Genomic DNA, 21,201 nt, shown 5'->3' with positions numbered 1-21,201 from the left:
GTTACTTTCGTAGATTCCTAATTCGCTAGGCATTTATTTAATTGTACAAATATGGGTCTATCTATGCAAGAATTGTATTAAAGGGGCCCGACGCTTGGCGTGGGCCTAGAAAAAGTCCATATCCCCGCAATTGACGTCCAGAAAGTCGTGGTCGTAGCTGATTAAATCCTTTAGCGGCGCTCCCTGAGCCGCCGCCGCTGCTTTGGATGTGGAGGGAAGTTCCGCGTTGTCCACAAGATTTATATTGATCTCGTGGGTCCTGTACTCAGGGCTGTCCTGCTCCTGTTCAGCACCAACAGGGGAGGGTGGTGGGTTGGACACTGAAATAGTCAAAATAGTCACAAAGGAGATTTAACAACAATAATGGGATCTTCTTACAGTTGCCCGGTTGCTTATCTTCCCTTTGCTCGTCGCCCTGCATGTAGTACTCCTTTCGCTGATTTAACGTGGGCAGTTCCGTAACCTGCTTGCTGAGGCACTTCTTCAACTCCTCCACCTTACGGTCCCGCATCAACGTTTCGATCTGCTTTCGCGACTTGCTCAGACTCTGGCGATCCTCACTAAAAATGCGCTTCTGCTGCTCCTGAGTGATGTTATCGTGGTGCTTTAATAGGAACAGGAATACACCGCCTGGTGTACGTCTCCGTTTGCCGTTCTGTTTCAAGGTATAGTGTTAGTATATTCAGGGGAAGATCCTTTACTACTCACTTTGATCATCATGCCACCATCGGCTTCAATGCGCTGAGTTTCTTTGTATAGCTCTAGGCACACATCTATGCCAAGAACCTCCACGACTCGAACTGGTAAAACTGGCATTACTCACTAAGTAGGGCATAATTTATTTCACATACTCACCAAGTAATTCGTCCTTTTCCTCGTACAGTTTGCTGGCCATTTCGGTAGCCACGTCCGAAGGATCTCTCTCACCCACTTCGTTTAAGTCCAGAATGTGTCTGGGCTCGCAGAAATCGGAAGATCCGCTGGCCGAAGATGACCCACGACGTGACCGGTGACCCGTTCTACTCTTGACCAAGCCGCGCTGCTGATTTCCGGCGGTGGGCCGACTAGAAGGTCTTCCCCTCTTGTGAGCTGGATGGGAGAATTCGCCGCCGTCCTCCGAAGAGTTTGAGAGTCGTCGCTTCAGGCTGTTCTCGCCGTTCAGCCGGTATCGCAATGAAAAGTCATAGTTTTCCACATTTCGATCCCGACCGCTTCGGGTAACGTCGCAGCCACGCATATTCTCGCTGAGCGCATCCTCTTGCAGGGCAGAAGCCCACACGTTGTACTTCTTGAAACGGGCTCGATTCGGTTGCATTTCGGCATCCGTGGGCGAAACGCGTCGCATCACCGTGCGCCGAATGCGCTTTTTCCGCTTTTTGTGGCCGCCGGGTCCGCTGGATTCCGTACGCAGCTTCTTGATGCACCCGTCCTCGGAGGATTCGGCAGTCGAGGAGTCGCTGTTGCTTTGTGACTCGTCCTCCAACGCAGTCTGGATCTGATGGCAGGTGGTAAGGGGACTGGCCACCTTCTCCGCACCATCAGGTCGCTGCAGCGGCGTGTAAACGCCATCATCGTCGCTCTCCGATAGCTGAAAGGTCGACTGAGATGGTCATTGGATGCTCAATGGTCTGGGATCTAATGGTTACCTCGCCGTCCTCCAGGTCAACGTCATTTGCGTGCAGTTCCATCATTTTTGTTCTGGCGAGTCGAGAGAAAATCTTCGCCCAAAGTGCAGCTGTTTGTGCAACACTGAGCGGAAGAGTGACCATACTTACTGTGGATTACTTGGTGCATAGTTAAATTATTATGTTTATATTATTATACTATTTAATAGTGCAAAGATGTAAATTGAATTAGCTCGTGTTATTTTTAACTTATTAAAATGAGCAGCGTTACTAGATGTTACTAGACAAATTAACTTAGTTTATTTTGAATAATTTAATACTTGGGGGAACAACATTGAACAACATTGCTTATATTAATTAATATATTTATTTATTTTCAATTATATATAATTAAGACTAAATTTGTTTAATTTAATTAAATAAATAAACATAGTTTTAGGTGAGGCATTTCTGCTATACCCACAAACGGTCACACACCACACGTGCGTTTATTTTGCGAACAGAACAGAACGTGGTTAAAAATAATCGTAGTTTTAATCCTGTTATAAAGGCTCACCATGGTGCGGCCCAACAACAACCAGCTGCCGGAGAACCTGCCGCAGTTGCAGAACCTCATCAAGCGAGATCCGGAGTCGTATAGCGATGAGTTCCACATCCAGTACCAACACTTTCTCAGCCTGCTGGAGGTTTTCGCGCTGAATCCCAGCGAAGAGAACAAATCCCTGGATGACATCGTCATGTTTGTCGCCCAGGTGGCCCAGTGCTATCCGGCCGTCTGCGAGGAGTTTCCCAAACGCCTTTCCGATTTGCTGAAGAACTATGCCACCGTTCTGGACCCGGCTATGCGTAACTGCTTTGTTAAAGCTCTAATCTTGCTGAGAAACAAGAACCTAGTGCCCGCGCTGGACATACTGGAACTGTTCTTTCAGTTGCTGCGGTGTCCGGACAAGAATCTGCGCACCTTTCTGCAGACGCACATTGTGACGGACATCAAGAATATGAATGCCAAGCACAAGGATATGAAGCTCAATTCGGTAAGACGCAGTAGTCAGCTGCCAGTGGATGACTCAATTAATATTCATTTATGGCATTGCAGAGCCTGCAGGCATTCATGTACTCCATGCTGAAGGATGCCAATCCGAAGGCAGCCAAGATGTCCGCTGATATCATGATCGAGCTGTACAAGAAAAACATATGGAATGATTCTAAGACGGTGAATGTCATAGCCACTGTGGGCTGCTTCTCTAAGGTAACAAAAGTGCTGGTCACCTCGCTCAAGTTTTTCCTCGGCCATGATGAAGAGGATGAGGAGGAGGACACTGACAGCGAGAACGAGGTGGACCTTAAGGGTGCTCTGATGGCCAATCGAGTCAATAAGAAAACCAAGAAGCGGACCAAGCAATTGGCACAGATCAAAAAGCAAGCTGTGAAGGCCCAAAAGAAGAAAAAGAACGCTCCCGCCTTTAACTTCTCAGGCATTCACTTGGTGCACAACCCGCAGGGAATGGCCGAAGGGCTCTTTAAGCAGCTGCAGGCCACCAACGAGCGATTTGAGGTGAAGCTAATGCATTTGGACGTTATTTCCCGGCTGATCGGCATCCACGACCTCTTCCTTTTCGGTTTCTATCCGTACATAACACGCTTTCTGCAACCCCACCAACGCCAGGTGACACGTGTGCTCCAGTTTGCCGCCCAAGCGTCCCACGAACTGGTGCCCGGAGACATCATCGAGCCTATCCTTAAGACGATCGCCAACAACTTCATTACTGAACGCAACTCCAGCGATGTGATGGCCATCGGTCTGAATGCGACGCGTGAGATTTGCATGCGATGTCCTCTGGCCATGGGCGAGGATTTGCTCCAGGACCTGGCAATGTATAAAACGTACAAGGAGAAGTCAGTGATGATGGCGGCACGGTCGCTAATCACACTCTACAGGGAACAGCTACCGGCCCTGTTGCACAAAAAGGACCGAGGCAGGCAGACAGAGGCCCAGGCCGAACGAAAGGTTAGAGCCTACGGAGAACGCGAAGTTCACGACACTGTCTTGGGTGCAGAGGCTCTGCTCAAGGACTCTAAGACTATTGACATAGAGAGCGAAGACGATACGGACTCAAACGATGGTGAATGGGTTAACGTTGCGCACAGTGATGGTGAGGGTGGTGGAGCAGACGATGATGAAGAAGACGAAGATGAGGATGAGGATGAGGACGATGATGACGAAGACGAAGTGAACAGTGATGACGAGGAGAATGAGGAGGGCGATAATTCCGACGAAGGCGTGGAAAGTGGCGAAGAGTCCGCAAAGGCCAAGAAGGAAAAGAAAGATATGAAGATCCTTAACCAAAAGGAGGCTGCCCAGGAGCTGGCTCTTACACGCATATTCACGGACGAAGATTTCAAGCGCATCAACGCGGCCAATCTTAAGAAGACCGTAACCAGTGCCCGCAAGAGACCACTTGAACAGGATCGCGCCGAGTTCGTCAAGCTGAACAGCATCGAGATGATCTACAAGAAGCGCAAGCACGACAAGGAGTCGCGGCTGGAGACTGTGCAGGCGGGCCGGCAGGATCGCGAGCGCTTTGGCTGGAAGGATGGGCGCGTGAACGAGCACTGCTCCAAGACGAACCGCGAGAAGCGCAAAACCAAGAACTTTGGCATGCTGCGACACAAGGCGCGCTCCAAGGTTAAGAAGAGCTTCAAGGACAAGCAGCAGGCGCTGAGAAAACATCTACTACATCAGAAAAAGATGAAGTAGTACCTTCTTGCGTCCCAAACCTCCTAGTGCTTTAAATGAATACCAATATAAGATATATAATTCTAACCAAATGATTGTATAAAGGGTAATTGGTAGAGTTATCTGATTTATTTCAATTCATATAGACTTTGTACGGTTGCCTATTCATTAAACTATTTTAAAAAATTATTCTTGGGGCTGGGAATCGTTTATCTGCGACGTTTTTCGGACTTTTTAACACGCTTCGGTCCCTTAACGAAGCACCAGTCCACCTGAATGGTCTGTCCCATTATTTCGGCACCGTTAAGCGCCTCTTTGGCGGCGAGCGCCTGCTTGTGGGTCTCGTACTCGACCAGAGCGTATCCCTTTGAGAACCCAGTACGCCGGTCGAGGTTCAGGTGAATGTTCTTGATCTCTCCGTAGTCGCAGAACTTTTCCTGAATCTCGTCCTCTTGCGCCTCCTCATGGATAGAAGTGACAAACAGGATCCAGCCCTCGACGGACCGTTGTGGACCAGGTTCCAGCTCATCGTCGTCCTCGTTGCGCACACGCTCGTAGCTGTGGATCGCCTCTCGGGTGTTACTGTCGCCTCCAAATCCGCGTCCCTTGCGGTGCTTCGCCTTTTCCTTTAAGCGCACAATGCCCTCTGTTTTGAGCGTAGGGTGCACGGCGCGGCGTGGGAGAAAATAGAAAGCATAAGACCGGTGAATTACAAAGCCTGCCGCAGCTACTTACGGTCACCGTCCTCGTCCACCTCGAACTCCTCCGCATTGTCAATGTCCAACACATCGGCCATTTTCTTTTTCTGTATTTAAAAAGCAGAATGAATAGGTTTATTTTTATTTCGTTTTCGTTCCGCGTCTGGCCAGTTGCAAAAACTCTGCTAGAGATGGCATTATCGCCAGTGTTGGTTAATTCTGTTCGGAATACTATCGCCTGGATGTTTGGAATATAATACCTACATTGGGCACAAATGTCCTGAAAAATAGTTTGGCTTAAATAAAATATGTTGACGTTAAGGGATATAGCATCATCTGTGAAGTGTATTAAAAATCACCTTAACGAAATAATAAGCTCGGGACGATTGGACTGATACATGCTCAAGTTCTCCTGTTCTTATTTCTTCTGTAACTATCTAAAGTTCAATTATTTGGTACGTTTTATCCAAATATGTATTTTCCAAATTTATACTCTAGCCTTACAGGATAATTCTTTCACATACATTAAGTGATTACAGAACATTTAAAGATGGAGCTAAAAATTGTGTACCTAATCGGTCCGTAAAATTATTTTTGTAACACATCATTTTAAAGCACCTTTCATTTTTATCAAGAGGTGTCATTTGGCGTATGTTTTTAAGATTCATGTATGTATCTACATATCCTTTTCAGTTACCAAATTCTGAAAAATATCCAATGCCGCATTAAATTCCTTCTGCAAGATTATATGTTACTTTGTTCAGCAAACATATTATACAAATATTTTATTTTTAATTTCCATATGCCATCTCTAAAATACGCACTATCGCTAAGTCACGGTGTCATCTCAACCTCACTGCATAAAAAAAAATTGACTGGGGGCCGCCTTGTCAAAATTTGCCGTATGTTTATAAAGGGGCGTGGCAGACTGACTATGTGTATGTGGCCGCATCAGCGAACATTATCAGGCTAACACTACGTCGATCGGTCGATCCTCAATTGCGCTCCCATCAGTAGAAGCTCAGTGTGCTTTTCTTTGCTGCCGGGCTGTGACATCACTGTCAGTGCTGCTGCCTTTTCTCCTCTCCCGTTCGGCATTCATCTAAATTCAACTTGAAATTAAATAGATCTTTTGGCCAAAAAACTCAGCCACCATGTGTCAATCCGGCGGCCAGATGCTGTGCGAGATCAAGAACATGGCTCTTTCGGGCGATCCGGAGCTAGATGGCGAGATCCGCAAGTGGATTCGATGGGACAAATGCGCCAGCACCGCCTGCCAAATCATGGACGCAGTTCGGGCGAAGGACTGGGACACGTAAGGATAATCCAACCAAAATGATTCATAGCCTAATATGCTTAACTCGCTGATTAAATAGGCTGCGCAAGAGACTGTGCACACGCATCAGCTTCGGCACGGCCGGATTGAGGGCTTGCATGCGGGCTGGCTTTGACTCCATGAACGAGCTGGTGGTCATTCAGTAAGTTTGATCTTATCTAATCTCCAAGCTTATCGAATGATTGACTAAATTGAATTCGGTAACAGGACGGCGCAGGGCTTGTGTGAGTACATCAAGGAACAGTACCCTGATCCGGCGGACTGGTCCGGGCGTGGCATTGTCTTCGGGTATGACGGTCGTTACAATAGCCACCGCTTCGCCGAGCTCTCGGCCATTGTGTTCCTCAACAACGACTTTAAGGTGTGGTTGTTCAAGCGCTACGTGGCCACGCCCATGGTGCCCTATGCCATCTTGAGGCTACAGTGCTTGGCCGGCGTCATGGTGACTGCCTCGCACAATCCCAAGGAGGACAATGGCTACAAGGTGTATTGGAGCAATGGAGCCCAAATCATTCCGCCGCACGACGAGGGCATACAGGAGTCGATTCTAAACAATTTGGAGCCCAAGGGCTCATCCTGGGACGACTCGGCGATGTGCTCGAACACAATGCTGGAGGATCCGTACGATATCGTTGTGCCGCCCTATTTCGATATCCTGAAGAAACAACTGCCTTGCACTTCGCTGGAGGCCAACGGAAGGTGCCCTCTCTCCTTCACCTATACGGCCATGCACGGCGTGGGCTATGCATTTGTGAAGCAGGCTTTCGCCCGAATCAATCTTAAGCCGTTCATATCGGTGTGCGAGCAGCAGGAGCCGGACCCAGAGTTCCCCACCACTCCGATGCCCAACCCGGAGGAGGGAAAAACCTCGTTGGATTTATCAATTAAAACTGCGAAAGCCAACTGCAGCCAAATAATTTTAGCCAACGATCCGGATGCCGACCGCCTGGCAGTTGCCGAAGTGCGCGAGGATGGTAGCTACAAGCTGTTCAGCGGCAACGAAGTGGGCGCCCTTTTGGGCTGGTGGTCTCTGGAGCTGCACAAAATGCGAGAACCCGACTGCGATGTTAGCAACTGCGTGATGATAGCCAGTACGGTGAGCTCAAAGATTCTCAGGGCCATGGCCGAGCGGGAAGGCTTCCAGTTCTTCGAAACGCTGACTGGATTCAAGTGGATGGGCAACAAGGCAATCGAGCAACAGCAGGCGGGAAAAACCGTGTTGTTTGCCTTCGAAGAGGCCATCGGCTTCATGGTAGGCACTAACGTACTAGACAAGGATGGTGTGAGTGCAGCTGCCCATTTGGCCACCATGGCGTGCTATCTTCGGTGCAAGCTGTGTATGACCCTGCAGGAGAAGCTGCGCGACATCTACGAAACATATGGGTTCCACACGACTATCAGCTCCTATGTCATATGCCGCTGCCCGCCGGTCATCGAGCAGATCTTTGAGCGCTTGCGCACCTGGGACGAGGGCAAGGCAGACACCTACCCGACCAGCATCCTTAACGGCGAGTACGAGATCGAAAACGTTCGCGATCTAACCACTGGATTCGACAGTAGCACTGGCGACAAGAAGGCCACCTTGCCGACCAGCTCCAGTTCCCAGATGATCACATTTACCTTCAAAAACGGACTAGTGGTCACTCTACGCACCAGCGGCACGGAGCCCAAGATGAAGTACTACGCCGAGATGTGTGGCAAGCCGGACGAGAAAAACTGGGCCAAGCTGACTAATACAATGAATACCATGGTGGAGGCCATTGTCGAGGAATTCTACGAGCCAAGCAAGAACGGCCTCCAGCGCAGGAAGGACTAATCCGCATGCACCTTTAAGCGGATAGACTAAGCGAGTAGGACGAAAGATCTAACACGTAGACCTGTCTAAAATTGAAAGTTCCATAACAACAGCACTGACGACGCACAAGCCAAAAAACAACAGCAGCGCAAGCTGTTGCCTATTATTGTTTAAAGGATATCTGATATGTTAGTATTCCACTCACATTCGGCTAGTATTTATGAAATTATGTAAATAAAACCGAACGCACCATCCACCACCAGGCACCAAATCATGGGTTTCCTCAGTTTGATATTTCAGTAGTTAATGATGTGAAATGAGACCATAGTGCTCACTCACTCCACTTGAATTAATTGAGCATGTTACTCTTATCATGGAAATTGGAGTGGCAGTGATAGAAAGAACTTAAAACTTGATTGATTGCGATTAAATTTACTCATATATTATACTTCAGTGCGATATGGTAAACCTGGCTGGCTCAATAATCAATATAGGAACTGTTTATTAATCTCGAGCTGATAAGACCACTTTCAGACATTCATAAGACCCCCAATAATGAATTAATTACGTGCGCACTTCCACGATTTGCGTCACCGGAACATCTTCGAGATAGAACACTCCGTTTAAAGCTGTTAAAGAAGTGGGTTTGATTTATTTAGGGCATGTGGTTTTTATAGGCTAGTTACAATTACAACAGTTACAGTTTGAGAGTAAATGTATGTATAAATGGTATGTATGCTTAGGTTGGCTTTCCAATTGCTTTAAGTAATTGCTAGATAATTGCAATATAAAAGAGCTTCGACAGAAGACATTTAGCTAGAAAACGAAAATGAAATCAAACCTCAAGCAAACGTTTCTAAGTAGTTTTGTAAATAGGTATATATCATATATGTATGTATAGATTGGGTTCACTGGAACGTACACATGTTCGAATACGAATTCGGGTCCTTATCACTATAATTTCGTCTCTAAAAATACACGAGTTTTTGTATATATGTGGTTGCTATGCACAGGTTAGTACATACACCTGCTAGTGGCTGTTGGCAATTTGTGTGTATAAAATGCATATTCAGGCAGTCTTCGCTTATATTATGTATTTGTCATCAGTTGCATTCGAGTTATAGTTGTTTCGTCGTTTCTCAACTTTGTGGCAGAAGAGTTAGGACCATTCGGTTTCGGCTTAAAATGTGCGTATTTAAAATCTTATTAAGTCGCGTCAAAAGTGGCCAATGCACTTTCGACGCAAGTCCGAGTCCTAGCTAAAATTCCATGGGCTTGCCTTGGCTCACTCCATTCCATCTTAAGGCTAGCGATCGGGCTTACGCGTCACAGATATCGGGTAAAACTTTAGATATTCCGCGACGAGTAAGCCCAACTTTACACTAAACATATTTCCTAAAATAAAAATCGTGTATAAAAGAGCTGCATTTAAGAGTTGATATCTGAAGATCGCGGTTCGGCAAGCCAAACCATCATTCTTATAATTAATACTTTGGGAACTTGTAAGTCATGTTTGCTTATCAAAGGGTATGATATGTTCGCGTCGGTTTAGGATGATACACTGGGCTTTTGAGCATTGTTTCTTGATATTCGGGTCATAAGTTCAAGTTCAGCGCTGATAAGTACGTTTTCTTCTCATCTAATCATTTAGTTACAAGATCAAAATTTAGCTGCTGGGGCCTGCCTAGACATTTTGTTCTCACAAAAACTTTTCCATTCTAACATTCCATGTTTGTTTGTTTCTTTAAATTCAAGGATTTGATCGATCTAAAAATGCTCCTCTAGATAAGAAATTTTGATTGCTTTGTTTGATTGGTTATGGTGTTTCAGGCGTATAAAAATGAATTCAATTACCCTGATGGCAGTTTCTCACAAGAAATTCATCGATCAGGCTAAAGTGAAGAAAATGGGTGAATGAATTAGTAGCTGGGATTATTAGACAAACACATGCAAGTAGGACGATTGCGTCTGGTTGCTGTGAGTGGGCGTGTTGATCGGAGGGGCGTTGTGGTGGTGTCATACGGATGTCTCGGAGTTCAACTTAAGAACAAATTTGTTGCTTTTGGGATCCACGACCTCCTCGGCCAGGTTGAAGTGTGGCAGCTTGTGTACGGTGACCATAAGGGAGACATCGTTCTGAATTAACTGGAACGTGCATTCATTGCCGATTGGGCGAGAGACGATCTCGTCGCAGATCAGGGACCAAGACTGCACCCAGCGTCGCTCCTTCTCGCTCTGCATCACCGGAGACTCGGTCAAGTAGGGTTCCAAGAAGGCGCGGGGCGACAGATCATGCTTTAGGCAGTGCGCCAGATGCTTCAGTATGCTCTCAAAGGTATGGCGCGGCTGCTGACGCGTGACCCGTAAGTATTTTTGTAGCGCTCTGGCCATCGAGGGAAAAACCGCCGAGGCAGCCTCCTGCGGATCGAGCGGCAATGCCGGAGCCGGTTCGTTATGAATGCGTTTGATGTGGGTGAAGGCCTCCTCGGCGGCGGTTATAAGACGGGCACGCCGTTTCTTCACACGACGTTCGTACTCGTGCTCTTCGTAAAAGCGCTCGTTATGCGAGGAGTCCCGGCGCCGGGCATTGGCTGCTAGAACGGCTCGGCTCTGGCTTTGCTGTTGCGAATTGCTCACCCCATCCACTTCGTAGTACTTGAAACTGTTCGATATCTTGTTTCGCTGCGATTTGGAGACCGAGATTGGGATGCGCTCCAGGTAAGGGTTAAAGATGGGGAAATCCACGTAGTAGTGCTGTAGCACCCATACAGCCGCCCGTTGGATGCTCAGCTGACCCAGCATGTAGGAGCGCGAAACGCCGTCCGGGGAGCGAATGATCTTGATGTAGTAGCACGGCTGCTGGTGTCGCAGCTCCAGTAACACCACGGCCACATAGTGAATAAATAGCAAAGTGTCCACAAAATTGGTGGCATAGCCCACCAGTGACTTGTAGTCCACGGCATCGCCGCCCGTCTCCACAACGATCTTGGCCCCGTTTGTGACCTGCACGATGTAGAAGAGCCAGTAAGCAAACGTGCAGATGGTGACGAGAAGGAGGACGAGTGCGCGATACAGGAAAATCCGTGGCATGGTGGCCGATGTACGTCGCATGAACACCGCCCACAGGCCGATGGCCAGGAGCAGCAGCCGGGCGGCCAGCGAGACCAGTTGGCCCTTGCACTGCTCACTGCAGGCCAGCAGCTGGGTGCGCACAGTTTGCGTTATTTCCGGATGATCGAAGGCCGACGGAAAGAAGCCCACATACGGCATCACCACCATTGCTACGGGCGAGAAAAACGCTCCGCATCCCAGCAGGAAGTAGAAGCTGGACTCCACGTATCGGCGGCAGGCAAACCCAAAGCCCTTGTCGCTCTCACGATGCCACATGTTGTTGATGTCCTCCATGGAGATGCTTTGCTCCGAGGTATTTCCCGTGACGGCAGTAGTGTTTTCGCCCCAGTTCTCGTCCTGCGGAAGGATTTGCACCTCGATGACTTCCTGGCCATCGTGGCTGCCGTCTCCTGGTGGCCAAATAATAAATAGGTCAATTGGTTTCCTTTCACCACTAGAACTAAAAACTCACCTGTCATATTAACGCTGGTCTGGTACGGTGCCATGTCGCCCCGTTGAAATCCCTTGCCCGACTTCGAGGAGTGTGTGCTGCGGTGGGAATGTCTGGAGCGGTCCCGCTCCCTGTGGTAACCGTTGTTGACACTGCCTCCTCCGCCACTGCCGCCACCACCTCCGCCGCCACCCCCTCCGCCGTTGTTGTTGTGATTCCGCGAGCGTCTGGAGCGTCCACTGTGTTCCGACTTGACGGATTCGTTTTCCATTGCAATTGGGCTAGCGTGCGAGGGCTATGCCCGATTCCGAATCTCCTGCTCGCGAAGATACGTGCCCCAAATCACCTTGCAACCTGGCCGTGCAGCTATTTTAGTGTCTAACTGTAATTACGGCGGCAGCAGGTTTTTCATACGCAGGTATGCAGGGCGCAGTGCATGGCCTATAGGCGATTTAGAGCTTTATCTACGGCTAGTTGTGCGGCACATTGTCACTATTGGTCTCTTGCATGACTATTTCATACGCTATTTGACTATTTCTCGCACATTTTTCGCTTTTTATTCACTTTTTCGTGGACTTGGCTTCACCCCCGACGCAGTGTGACCACCGCAACACAATCAGCAGCACGGTCACATTGCATTAAGTGTTTTCAAACACTATCAGTGTGGCATTTCAACCGCCAAACTGATAGTTGAAATTTTGAAGTTAGTTTATTTTGTTGGACAATATCATGAATTTGCAATAATGGCGGAAAGTAATTGTCTGGCTCTCTGGTCAGTTGGGCTTAGCAATATAGCGCGTTGCAACAACTTCATAGAACAAGTCTTGTCTACTGGACTAACCGCCTGACTGGCATATATAGTGGTCAGTGCCTCTTCGCTGGCCAAGATGCTAAATATAAATAAATTCAGTCTAGAATAATATAATGCATAGAAATCCTCAAGTCTTACCTATTTTGTTGCTTAGTGTGTCCCAGAGTAAGAGTTATTCGACCCATATTTGAAGTGGCCAGTCGGTAGGCTTGGTCATCAGAGAAATAATCAAGAAGAAACTTTAGCACGACACTTCGCAGATTTCGGGAATGGGGAAACATTCGTATGCGAGTCTGTAGATAGCACAACGCTCTTCGGGCACCCTCCTAAACAAAATCATAGTATTACTTTTGTAGAACCACAACATTCACCACTTTCAACGAACATTTATCAGGATGTAGTGAGCCGTTAAATAGGATACGTCAGCACAATACTCCTTCTTAAAGGCGTACGCATTCAGCTCCGCCAGTATCGTGTGGATCAACGCATTATCCCTATGAAGTATGCCTAGGGCAAGGGCTGAGTACAACGCCTGAATGGGGACCTCCTTCAACAAGACACTTTTGATAATCATAACGTTAGAAGTGTTGAATCAACAAAACAAATATTGCGCTACCAACCACTGATAGAGTAGGGTTTTGGTGTCCGCTTCGCCCTGAAAGTCGTAAATCATAGAGGCCATAGCCACGAGGATGGTAGCTGCTTTGTCATCGCCATGGTCAACCACGTTGGCGAGAACGGAGTTGTAAATGGAGTAGGATTCCTGCAGCTGACCGGCTCGATAATATGCCTGGGCCAGGCCTATGATCGGCTTAAATGTGGCATGTGCAACCGTGTTTAGGGCGTGTGCCGCCTGCTCTGGCTGGTCTATTTTCAAGTACAGGTATCCAAGATTCGTGTACAGCTTGTCACGATCCGCTCCAGGTTCGCACAACTTACACGCCCGAGTGAAGGCTTCGATTGCTTGCCGATACAGTTTTTTCCGGGCGTAGAGGAATCCCTGGAACGACAGCGATGCTGTAGTCGCTTCCGTCTCCTCGTTTTGCACATACCTTAAATGAATTGCGAATCTATAGTTGGTTCTAGAAATGACATTACTATAATACTTACCAATTGATGGCATCCAGCGCATGCACATCAGCGTACATGTGTTCGATGGCATGCTTAATGCGCGGCTTGTCGTCAGATCCAGGAGTCGACAGCATTTCGCACACCCAGTGCGCAAATCCAAGCGCCGCCTCCGGATGGTAATCGAACTGCTGACAATGTCGAAACAGATCAAAGGCTTCCTCGCGATCGCCAATGGACTCCGCCACCATTGCTTGACCAATCCAAGCGTTGGCGTAGACGGGACTTGATTGCTGGGCTCTCGTAAAGGCCTCGTTGGCCAATCGGACTTCATTCAGTTTAATATAGAGAACTCCAAGATTGGTCCACGCTATGTAGCATTTCTTTTCCAGCACTACAGCCTGAATAAAACAGTGCTGTGCCAATGGCAAGTTCTCGTTTTCGGAGTGCATGTTGATCACTCCGAGAAGATTCCAATTTTGCCATCGATTGCTATGCTCCTTAATGGCCATTTTGCACGCCTTAGTCGCCGTCTCTAAGTGGGCTTTTGCATCCTCCGGAATGAGAATGGCACTGTAGTAGCTGGCCAACGACAGCTCGTACCACAGGTAGGTATTCTGTTTCAGTTTTAGGGCACACAAGTAGAAGCGCTGAGCTAGTTGTAGAAGATCCTTGCGTGACAGATACGCAATGGCTTCTTCGCGCTTGGCAAGGTTTCCAGCCACATCCAAGTTGGCCAACGAGTGCGGCAACTGGGCTGTCTGAACGAAAATGTTGGCCGAGAGGCGCCATAGCCAAACCATGCCTTGAGCTTCACGCTGGAGAAAGGCGCTGTAAGGAATGGATAACACTTATCAACAGATATACGAAATCGCTGGCTAAGCTCATACCCTTGAAGGTGTTCCAGAGCCAATTGGAAATGCTCTTTGCATCTTCCGTACAAGTTCTGGCTTTTCAAACTATTCGCAATGCCAATATGCGCCTCAGCAGCACCTCGAAGTCCGGGCAGGTAACTAGGATTCCGTTTTAGCAGCGTATCGTAATCTTCGATAGATTCCGTGTACATGCGTATTGTCTATTAAATGGGGCAAAATTAATTTATGTTTTCTTGTTAATTTTTGAATGTGGCACCGTTTTGACTGAGGCTATCTGAAGCAGGGCATAATTATTCTCCGGGGATAGTTCAAGGATCTTTTGAAAGACTCGAATAGCCGAGTTGTACGAGCCGCGTCCCGCATAAGCATCACCCAATGACTCCCAGTAGCTAATGCAGCGGGAGTCATTCTTAATGGCAATGCGAAAGCATTGTATTGCCTGCAATAAAAGTGTTATATCGGATTCATCAATGATAATCAATTTCTTACATTGTCCCACTTCTTCACATGCAAGAAATGCAGACCCAGCTTGTACTGCAATCGAATTGATTCATTGCTATCCAAATGGCTCAATGTATTCAGCAGCAGGGCCTCGTTCAGTTCCTCCTCGCCCAGTACCTGGTAGATAAAGCTCAAGGCATCCACAGCTTCCTCAGCAAGGGGATTGAGGCTTATGCACTTCTCGTAGCACTTGCGGGCTCGCGAGATGTCCCCAGTGGCCAGCGGGTACAGCCTGCCCAGATAGTCAAAGCACTCGGCAAAGTGCGGACGCAATCGAGTGGCCTTTAGCACATAATTTAGGGCGTCTGAATAGTTTTTCAGCGCCATATGCAGCTTGCCACAAAGTAGGTATGCCTCAAAAGTCTCACAGTCAGCAATTTTTTGAAGAGCTTCAGATGGAGATCTGGTATGGCAGATGTAAAAGATGGAAATTGACTTCTTTAATTTTCGGATTATCTACTTACAGAACAAATTCAGCTTTGGTCAGATCATCCAAGGGCATATCTTTCAGCAAGTGCAGTTCCCCCAGCTTGAAGTAGCAGCTGCAAATTATATAAACTCTTGTTAAGCATTTGAATAAATCAAATACTATTGATAAAAAGCTCACCGAGCCAAAGACTTAATATTGCCCTCGGAGTTTTCAAGCGTTTGTAAAATCGTGACAGCTTCTCTTAGTTTCGAAACGCACTTTTCGTGCGATAAACACAGAGCAAAAGCGTCGTTTTCCTGGCCAATCTCCTGCCACAGCTGGAGCGCCAACTTGTATGCGCCCAGCTCCATGTGGATACGAGCCAGCAATTCCAGCGTTACTTTGTACGCAGGTTGACTTTTCTGCGCCTGCAATGCCAATTGCCTGGATGCGACGAGCTGCCCCTCAGCGAAAAGATCCAGGGCTTTAACCAACAAAGCAAGGTTGGAGTTAGGATTAAGCTCCAGAAGCTGCTCAGCGTACACCTGAACGGGATGCCTCAGCTCCTGTTGCCAAAGATCCATTTCGGATTGCTCGTGGTGTTCGCAGTAGGTCTTGCATATCCACTCGAAGCCATAGACATCTTTGGGATGCGACTCGATCATGTTGCAGGCGTGCCGCACGCATGACTTATAATCCTGCTTCTTGTAAAGCCACTTCAGGTATCGCTTGTAAACCACACTCCTTGCACTGGGTTCAGAGGTCTGCAGCAGAGCTTCCATAGTCGTTTTGTACTGAGCAAAAGTGTAATAAGTCATTACGCACTAATTTATGATAAGGAGTTAATTATGAGCTCCGATAGTGCTCATATCAATTATAATACTTTATATTTCAAGATTGCTTTTAATAAATAAATTAATAATTATACGGTAACTTACAAGCTGGGTATCTTCGGGTGCAATTTCGAAGTCGTTTGAGACCCAAATGCGTCCCAGATACTCTTGAATTTTAGTGAAATTTCCATTCTCTGTGTCCTGCACTCTCTTTTTTAGTACTGTGAAGCACAAAGGAGCCACATTTGAGTCACTGGCCAAGTTGAAAAGCTTTTCGCAATAGTTCAAGGATTGTTCTCTAAAAGTGTAAAGTAAAGATCACTTTAACAGTCCTTTTATGCCTGAATGGGAAGGCTATAATAATATATATGATAATAATATATATATGACAATAATATATATATAATCTTAAGTAATCCCCACACTTGTAAACTACAGATTTCACCAGATTCGACTAAAACCGTGGCTTCTGTTCCATATATATATTACGGATAAGGAGCAGTGAGTCACGACCAGATTCTTACGGTTGCAGGTCAGCCAACTGATCATAGATTTCGGGCAGTTCGTTGCTGGGCGCGCAGTTGGCGAGTCCGAGGAGCGCCGCAGGGGCCGGACCCTCCGTGCACTTGATGCACTGCCTCAGGTTCTTGGCCGCCTCCACCTTGTCGATATTCTGGTAGGCTGCCCCGAGCAACAAGTATCCCATAGCATTTTCGGGCTCCGATTTAAGCAGGCGCTGCAATAAAGGCATTAGGATGATGCGTAACTGGTATGTCCTAAGGTGACGTCACTTGGCACTTGGGTATGGCTTCCGCATGCTTGCCCAGCTTTATGGTCTCCCGGATATCCTTGATCAAGGCCTTTGACTCCTTTACAGCGCTCATTGTAAATATTTGTGTTTGTTTTCATATATTTCAAACAGTGATGGGTAACTTGATTTTGTCTAAAGCCAGTGTTGGTCAATGCTGCATAAGGTGCAACAGCTGTTAATTAAATTGTGTGCTTATTAAGTGTCAGTAAAAATGCCTATTATCTGCAAGTCGCAGTGCGGAAATCGCGCTGCTTTGAAGGTAATTCATAAGTTAAATAACCCCCAATAAATCCTAATAATGATGTTTGCCCAAAGCGACCCAAAACAGGCGATGCCTTGTGCAAGGAGTGCTTCTTTGCCGCCTTCGAGGCAGAGATCCATCACACAATCTCCTCCAGCAACTTGTTCCGACGTGGCGAGAAGGTGGCCGTAGCGGCCAGTGGAGGCAAGGACTCCACGGTCCTGGCGCACGTGTATGTCGCACCATTCTCCCCAACGCAACTTTCTAATTTCATTTTACTACAGCTTAAAACTGCTGAATGAACGCCATAACTACGGTCTGGAACTTGTGCTGCTTTCCATAGACGAGGGCATCACTGGCTATCGGGATGACAGTTTGGAGACAGTGAAACAGAACCGTGACGACTACCAGATGCCACTAAAGATCCTGTCCTATGAGGAGCTCTACGGCTGGACCATGGACCGCATTGTTGCCCAGATCGGACGTTCTAACAACTGCACGTTTTGCGGCGTCTTCCGTCGACAGGCCTTGGATAGAGGGGCAAAGCTTTTGGGCGTTGACAGCATAGCCACAGGCCACAATGCAGACGACATTGCGGAGACAGTCTTGATGAACGTGCTTCGTGGGGACACGGCGCGCCTCAGACGCTGCACGAGCATCCGCACCGGCGGTGGCGAGGATACCATTCCCCGAGTGAAGCCCCTCAAATACAGCTACGAGAAGGAAATCGTGATGTACGCCCACTACAAAAAGCTGGTCTACTTCTCAACGGAGTGCGTATTCGCCCCCAATGCGTATCGCGGCCACGCCAGAGCGTTTCTCAAGGATCTGGAGAAAGTGCGACCATCGGTTATAATGGACATCATCTACTCTGGCGAACAGCTTCGCTTCAAGGACACGGTAAAGAAGCCCGAGCGTGGCACATGCACCCGATGTGGCTTCGTTTCCTCCCAGCAGCCCTGCAAGGCGTGCGTCCTTCTCGAGGGTCTAAATAGGGGATTGCCGAAGCTTGGCATAGGCAAGAAGTCGAAGGGCGAGCGAATGATTGCCAAGCAGAACCAGGAACTAGCCCTGCGGGAGCGAGCAAACTTAGTAAAAAACGATTTTTAAAAACACATTGAATTTTATTTATTCATGGTTCCACAAGATACAAATTTTGTTCATCCAAGGTTCCAAACCTGAAAAGATAACAACAGGAACGATAAGTTTGGGTTCGCAGGCTATTTTCATTAATTATAGAATGCATTATGAAGCTCAGTGCCAAGTTTTTAACCAGGGCCCATAACCAGTCAAACAAGACGCTCTATCTTCAAAAGAATATTGAAGAAGATTGCCAGAGCTTGACCTTTATATGGTGTCTGTGAATGGTTTAAGTGATCATCATTGAAGTCTTCATTTCCGCTAAACAGAATCTGTTTTCGTACTAACCTTTCTGGATAATGGACTTCATAAAAGAACCATTGACGTATTTATTCTGCTTTACATCTGTAAAAAAAAACAACACAAATAAGTAAAATTCAAATACAACTTAATCGTTCAAGCGATTTTAAAATGATCAGTTAATTATATTACAAAAATTTGAATCACAACGGTTCATTAGAGATGTCAGAAAATTTAAAAGCATCATAATTTAGTATTTGGTTCTTTAGAGTATAATTTACCTTTTTAAAGGAGAGATCCTTGTTTGGGCATATGACGCGACGACAATCGATGGTGGTTTTCTTCATCACTGCAAAATTAAAAAAAATTAAATGGTTATAAAAAGCCGCTACAGATTTTCTAAAAATTTTATAAAGCACAAAAATAATAAAAAATAAGGGCGTTTCAGTGAAAACTTGTATAGCATCATAAGATTTTTCAGTCGAAAGATGGTGTAAGTTTCATTCATCACAACACAATTAATTCGCCAATTTACACTTAAAATTTAAACAAAATATTATTATTTTAAAACAAATTATTACCTTTAACACTGTGTTAGCGAGCCACGGTTGATACATGATATTGACGTTGCAATGAACTGAAATTTAAATATAATTGGGTTAATCAAATGTAACAATCTTTTTAACAGCTTTTTGTGTAAAGCGTTTAAAATTCAGTGAAAACTAGTATAGCATCAAATTATTTTCAGTCGAAAGATGATGATAGGGTCATTCATCACGAAATTTTAAGTAGTTTTCATAAATGAAGAGAATCATTACCATTTCACGCTGATGACCTCATTTATATTCCGAATTTAAGTCGAAAGAACGATCTGCAAGTAATAGATAGAGTTCTCATAAGTCACGGCCACAAGTAAAAATTATATTTAGTAGAGAATTGAAAGTGTCAGAATTAGTTATAACTGATTTGAATCACAACGGTTCATAAGAGATGTCAGAAAATAGAATTATAAATCATCAGATAACTGAGATGGGCTAATTTGGGATTTGGAACGAATTCTTACCTTCTCTCCAACTCTGCCAGAAAACACGTGTTGTGCGTAAGAGACCATTTTGCTTCTGAAATAAATAGAATGCTGGGTTAGCCATTTTCGCAAATACTAAACTTAGCTAGTTAAGAGGGTTTAAAGTGTCGGCTTTACGAAAATAATATGCACCGCAAACTCGGGTTTTGAAAATTTGGGTTCTGCTTGGGCAAAGCACGTTTTTCTGCGAGCAAGTAAAAAGCACTAGCTAAAGTAGTAGTTTCTTTACACCAGCGACTCGTGCTCGCATTATTATTATTTTAATAGTTATTTAATAATAATATAAATTAATACATAAAGGGTTATCATTTAACTTACCAATTCACAATTGCCAGCGCTTCAACGCAGCGGCTAGTAATCATAGATTCACCTGCAATATAAGCAAACGCATCGTTTAGGTAACGTTCTTTTTTAATTGTTAATTTGTTGAGACTGCAATGGATTCTCGACCACGTGACTGCAATTTGAGTTGCAATCGGTGAAGTGCATTTCCTTGCGCATCACAAATTAATCTTGCAACATTGAGTTCTGCAAACAAGCCAGTAGAACTCGATTCGCAGTTATATTCGCTGCATTCACGGGTCGCCTACCATATCTATAATACTCACATTTTTATTTATTTTTATTGCTTCCAACGCGATGCTGTTCGCTCCACGTTCTTTAAAAAAGTGAAGAGAAGCCAGTGAAGTTGGCGGCGATTGGGTGTGCAGTGTGCACGCAGCTTGTACTTCCAAGAATACTGAAACGCCTAACGGCAGCATTTGTGGTCTTTTTGCAAGGAAAAACTGATTTACCAAAACAAATTCGCATTAAACGATTTAATTAAGTACATAAAAATTATTTCCTCATATTAACTTTAGTCGATACTTGCTATAATTTGATAAAGAAGAAAATGAACCAAAATAAGAGAATTCACACAAATATAACACTTAACATTTTATGTTATGTCTATTAGGTACAGAAAAATTTTAACTTTAATTAAAATGAATATATTTAAAAAAAAAACAATGTTATAGTCGAGTTCCCCGACTATCAAATACCTTGCTAGTGGATATGCAAACACGAAATTTTATCATGATAGATATTGGGAAATAAAATGAGAAAAAAAATTTAAAAAAATTGTTCAAAAGTGTGTTTTGTTGGTATAAGGAGGGGCGTGTCCAAAGTGTTTTTTGGCAAGTCGATTGAAATTTACAAGCTAATACAAATAGGAAAACATATCAAATCATTTTGCAAAAGTTTGTGGGCGTTAGAGTTGGCTACATAATCTCACCTACTAGTTTTTATAGCCAATTCCACCATACAAATTCGACCTGGCAAGTGATCCTGATCAAGAATATATATAATTTATATGGTCGGAAACGCTTCATACTACTTTTCAACGAATTTAGTATACTATTTTACACTACGAGTAACGGGTATGAAAATTCAAAAG

At 45.7% G+C, this 21,201-nt stretch overlaps 7 protein-coding genes, 1 long non-coding RNA gene and 4 other non-coding genes across 12 annotated transcripts; 3 read left to right on the top strand and 9 right to left on the bottom strand.

Annotated features, from left to right (window-relative positions):
- Window positions 1–5: 5 nt before the first annotated feature.
- LOC6733664 (phosphorylated adapter RNA export protein) lies at window positions 6–1,805 on the bottom strand. The gene is made up of 5 exons (XM_002080675.4): window positions 1,647–1,805; window positions 856–1,588; window positions 709–800; window positions 379–655; window positions 6–320 (listed from the first exon to the last, which is right to left on the bottom strand). The coding sequence occupies exons 1-5, from the start codon at window positions 1,767–1,769 to the stop codon at window positions 106–108; spliced, it is 1,440 nt and encodes a 479-aa protein (XP_002080711.3). The 5' UTR covers window positions 1,770–1,805; the 3' UTR covers window positions 6–105.
- A 262-nt stretch (window positions 1,806–2,067) lies between these two features.
- Window positions 2,068–4,551, top strand: LOC6733663 (protein SDA1 homolog). The gene is made up of 2 exons (XM_002080674.4): window positions 2,068–2,659; window positions 2,722–4,551. Exons 1-2 carry the CDS (start codon window positions 2,183–2,185, stop codon window positions 4,381–4,383), a joined length of 2,139 nt encoding a protein of 712 aa, XP_002080710.1. The 5' UTR covers window positions 2,068–2,182; the 3' UTR covers window positions 4,384–4,551.
- On the bottom strand, window positions 4,473–5,290 carry LOC6733662 (RNA-binding protein 8A). The gene is made up of 2 exons (XM_002080673.4): window positions 5,098–5,290; window positions 4,473–5,008 (listed from the first exon to the last, which is right to left on the bottom strand). Exons 1-2 carry the CDS (start codon window positions 5,156–5,158, stop codon window positions 4,572–4,574), a joined length of 498 nt encoding a protein of 165 aa, XP_002080709.1. The 5' UTR covers window positions 5,159–5,290; the 3' UTR covers window positions 4,473–4,571.
- A 653-nt stretch (window positions 5,291–5,943) lies between these two features.
- LOC6733661 (phosphoglucomutase-2) lies at window positions 5,944–8,462 on the top strand. The gene is made up of 4 exons (XM_016167202.3): window positions 5,944–5,962; window positions 6,188–6,375; window positions 6,437–6,538; window positions 6,604–8,462. Exons 2-4 carry the CDS (start codon window positions 6,215–6,217, stop codon window positions 8,210–8,212), a joined length of 1,872 nt encoding a protein of 623 aa, XP_016026622.1. The 5' UTR covers window positions 5,944–5,962; window positions 6,188–6,214; the 3' UTR covers window positions 8,213–8,462.
- A 351-nt stretch (window positions 8,463–8,813) lies between these two features.
- Window positions 8,814–12,393, bottom strand: LOC27206699 (vang-like protein 1). Its single transcript, XM_016182505.3, has 2 exons — window positions 11,775–12,393; window positions 8,814–11,712 (listed from the first exon to the last, which is right to left on the bottom strand). The coding sequence occupies exons 1-2, from the start codon at window positions 12,022–12,024 to the stop codon at window positions 10,208–10,210; spliced, it is 1,755 nt and encodes a 584-aa protein (XP_016026621.2). The 5' UTR covers window positions 12,025–12,393; the 3' UTR covers window positions 8,814–10,207.
- A 50-nt stretch (window positions 12,394–12,443) lies between these two features.
- Window positions 12,444–17,178, bottom strand: LOC6733660 (tetratricopeptide repeat protein 37). The gene is made up of 13 exons (XM_016167690.3): window positions 17,042–17,178; window positions 16,775–16,986; window positions 16,356–16,548; window positions 15,616–16,211; window positions 15,473–15,550; window positions 14,997–15,411; window positions 14,764–14,946; window positions 14,523–14,707; window positions 13,675–14,463; window positions 13,185–13,616; window positions 12,950–13,124; window positions 12,703–12,890; window positions 12,444–12,643 (listed from the first exon to the last, which is right to left on the bottom strand). Exons 1-13 carry the CDS (start codon window positions 17,132–17,134, stop codon window positions 12,481–12,483), a joined length of 3,702 nt encoding a protein of 1,233 aa, XP_016026620.1. The 5' UTR covers window positions 17,135–17,178; the 3' UTR covers window positions 12,444–12,480.
- LOC6733659 (cytoplasmic tRNA 2-thiolation protein 1) lies at window positions 17,179–18,417 on the top strand. The gene is made up of 3 exons (XM_039292315.1): window positions 17,179–17,320; window positions 17,377–17,534; window positions 17,587–18,417. Exons 1-3 carry the CDS (start codon window positions 17,273–17,275, stop codon window positions 18,410–18,412), a joined length of 1,032 nt encoding a protein of 343 aa, XP_039148249.1. The 5' UTR covers window positions 17,179–17,272; the 3' UTR covers window positions 18,413–18,417.
- On the bottom strand, window positions 18,406–20,506 carry LOC27206807. The gene is made up of 8 exons (XR_001600143.2): window positions 20,375–20,506; window positions 20,085–20,136; window positions 19,746–19,800; window positions 19,501–19,553; window positions 19,264–19,319; window positions 18,964–19,031; window positions 18,731–18,787; window positions 18,406–18,480 (listed from the first exon to the last, which is right to left on the bottom strand). It is a non-coding gene; the product is annotated as an uncharacterized LOC27206807 (long non-coding RNA).
- LOC120284521 lies at window positions 18,854–18,932 on the bottom strand. Its single transcript, XR_005543799.1, has one exon. It is a non-coding gene; the product is annotated as a small nucleolar RNA Me28S-Gm3255 (small nucleolar RNA).
- Window positions 19,119–19,198, bottom strand: LOC120284530. The gene has a single exon (XR_005543808.1). It is a non-coding gene; the product is annotated as a small nucleolar RNA Me28S-Am982 (small nucleolar RNA).
- On the bottom strand, window positions 19,387–19,465 carry LOC120284532. Its single transcript, XR_005543810.1, has one exon. It is a non-coding gene; the product is annotated as a small nucleolar RNA Me28S-Am982 (small nucleolar RNA).
- On the bottom strand, window positions 19,624–19,708 carry LOC120284522. Its single transcript, XR_005543800.1, has one exon. It is a non-coding gene; the product is annotated as a small nucleolar RNA Me28S-Gm3255 (small nucleolar RNA).
- Window positions 20,507–21,201: the final 695 nt, after the last annotated feature.

The sequence above is a fragment of the Drosophila simulans genome, chromosome 2R, assembly GCF_016746395.2.
Source record: "Drosophila simulans strain w501 chromosome 2R, Prin_Dsim_3.1, whole genome shotgun sequence".
In the NCBI taxonomy this organism is placed as follows: Eukaryota; Metazoa; Arthropoda; class Insecta; order Diptera; family Drosophilidae; genus Drosophila; species Drosophila simulans.
This window is presented reverse-complemented; position numbering and strand designations above follow the sequence as displayed.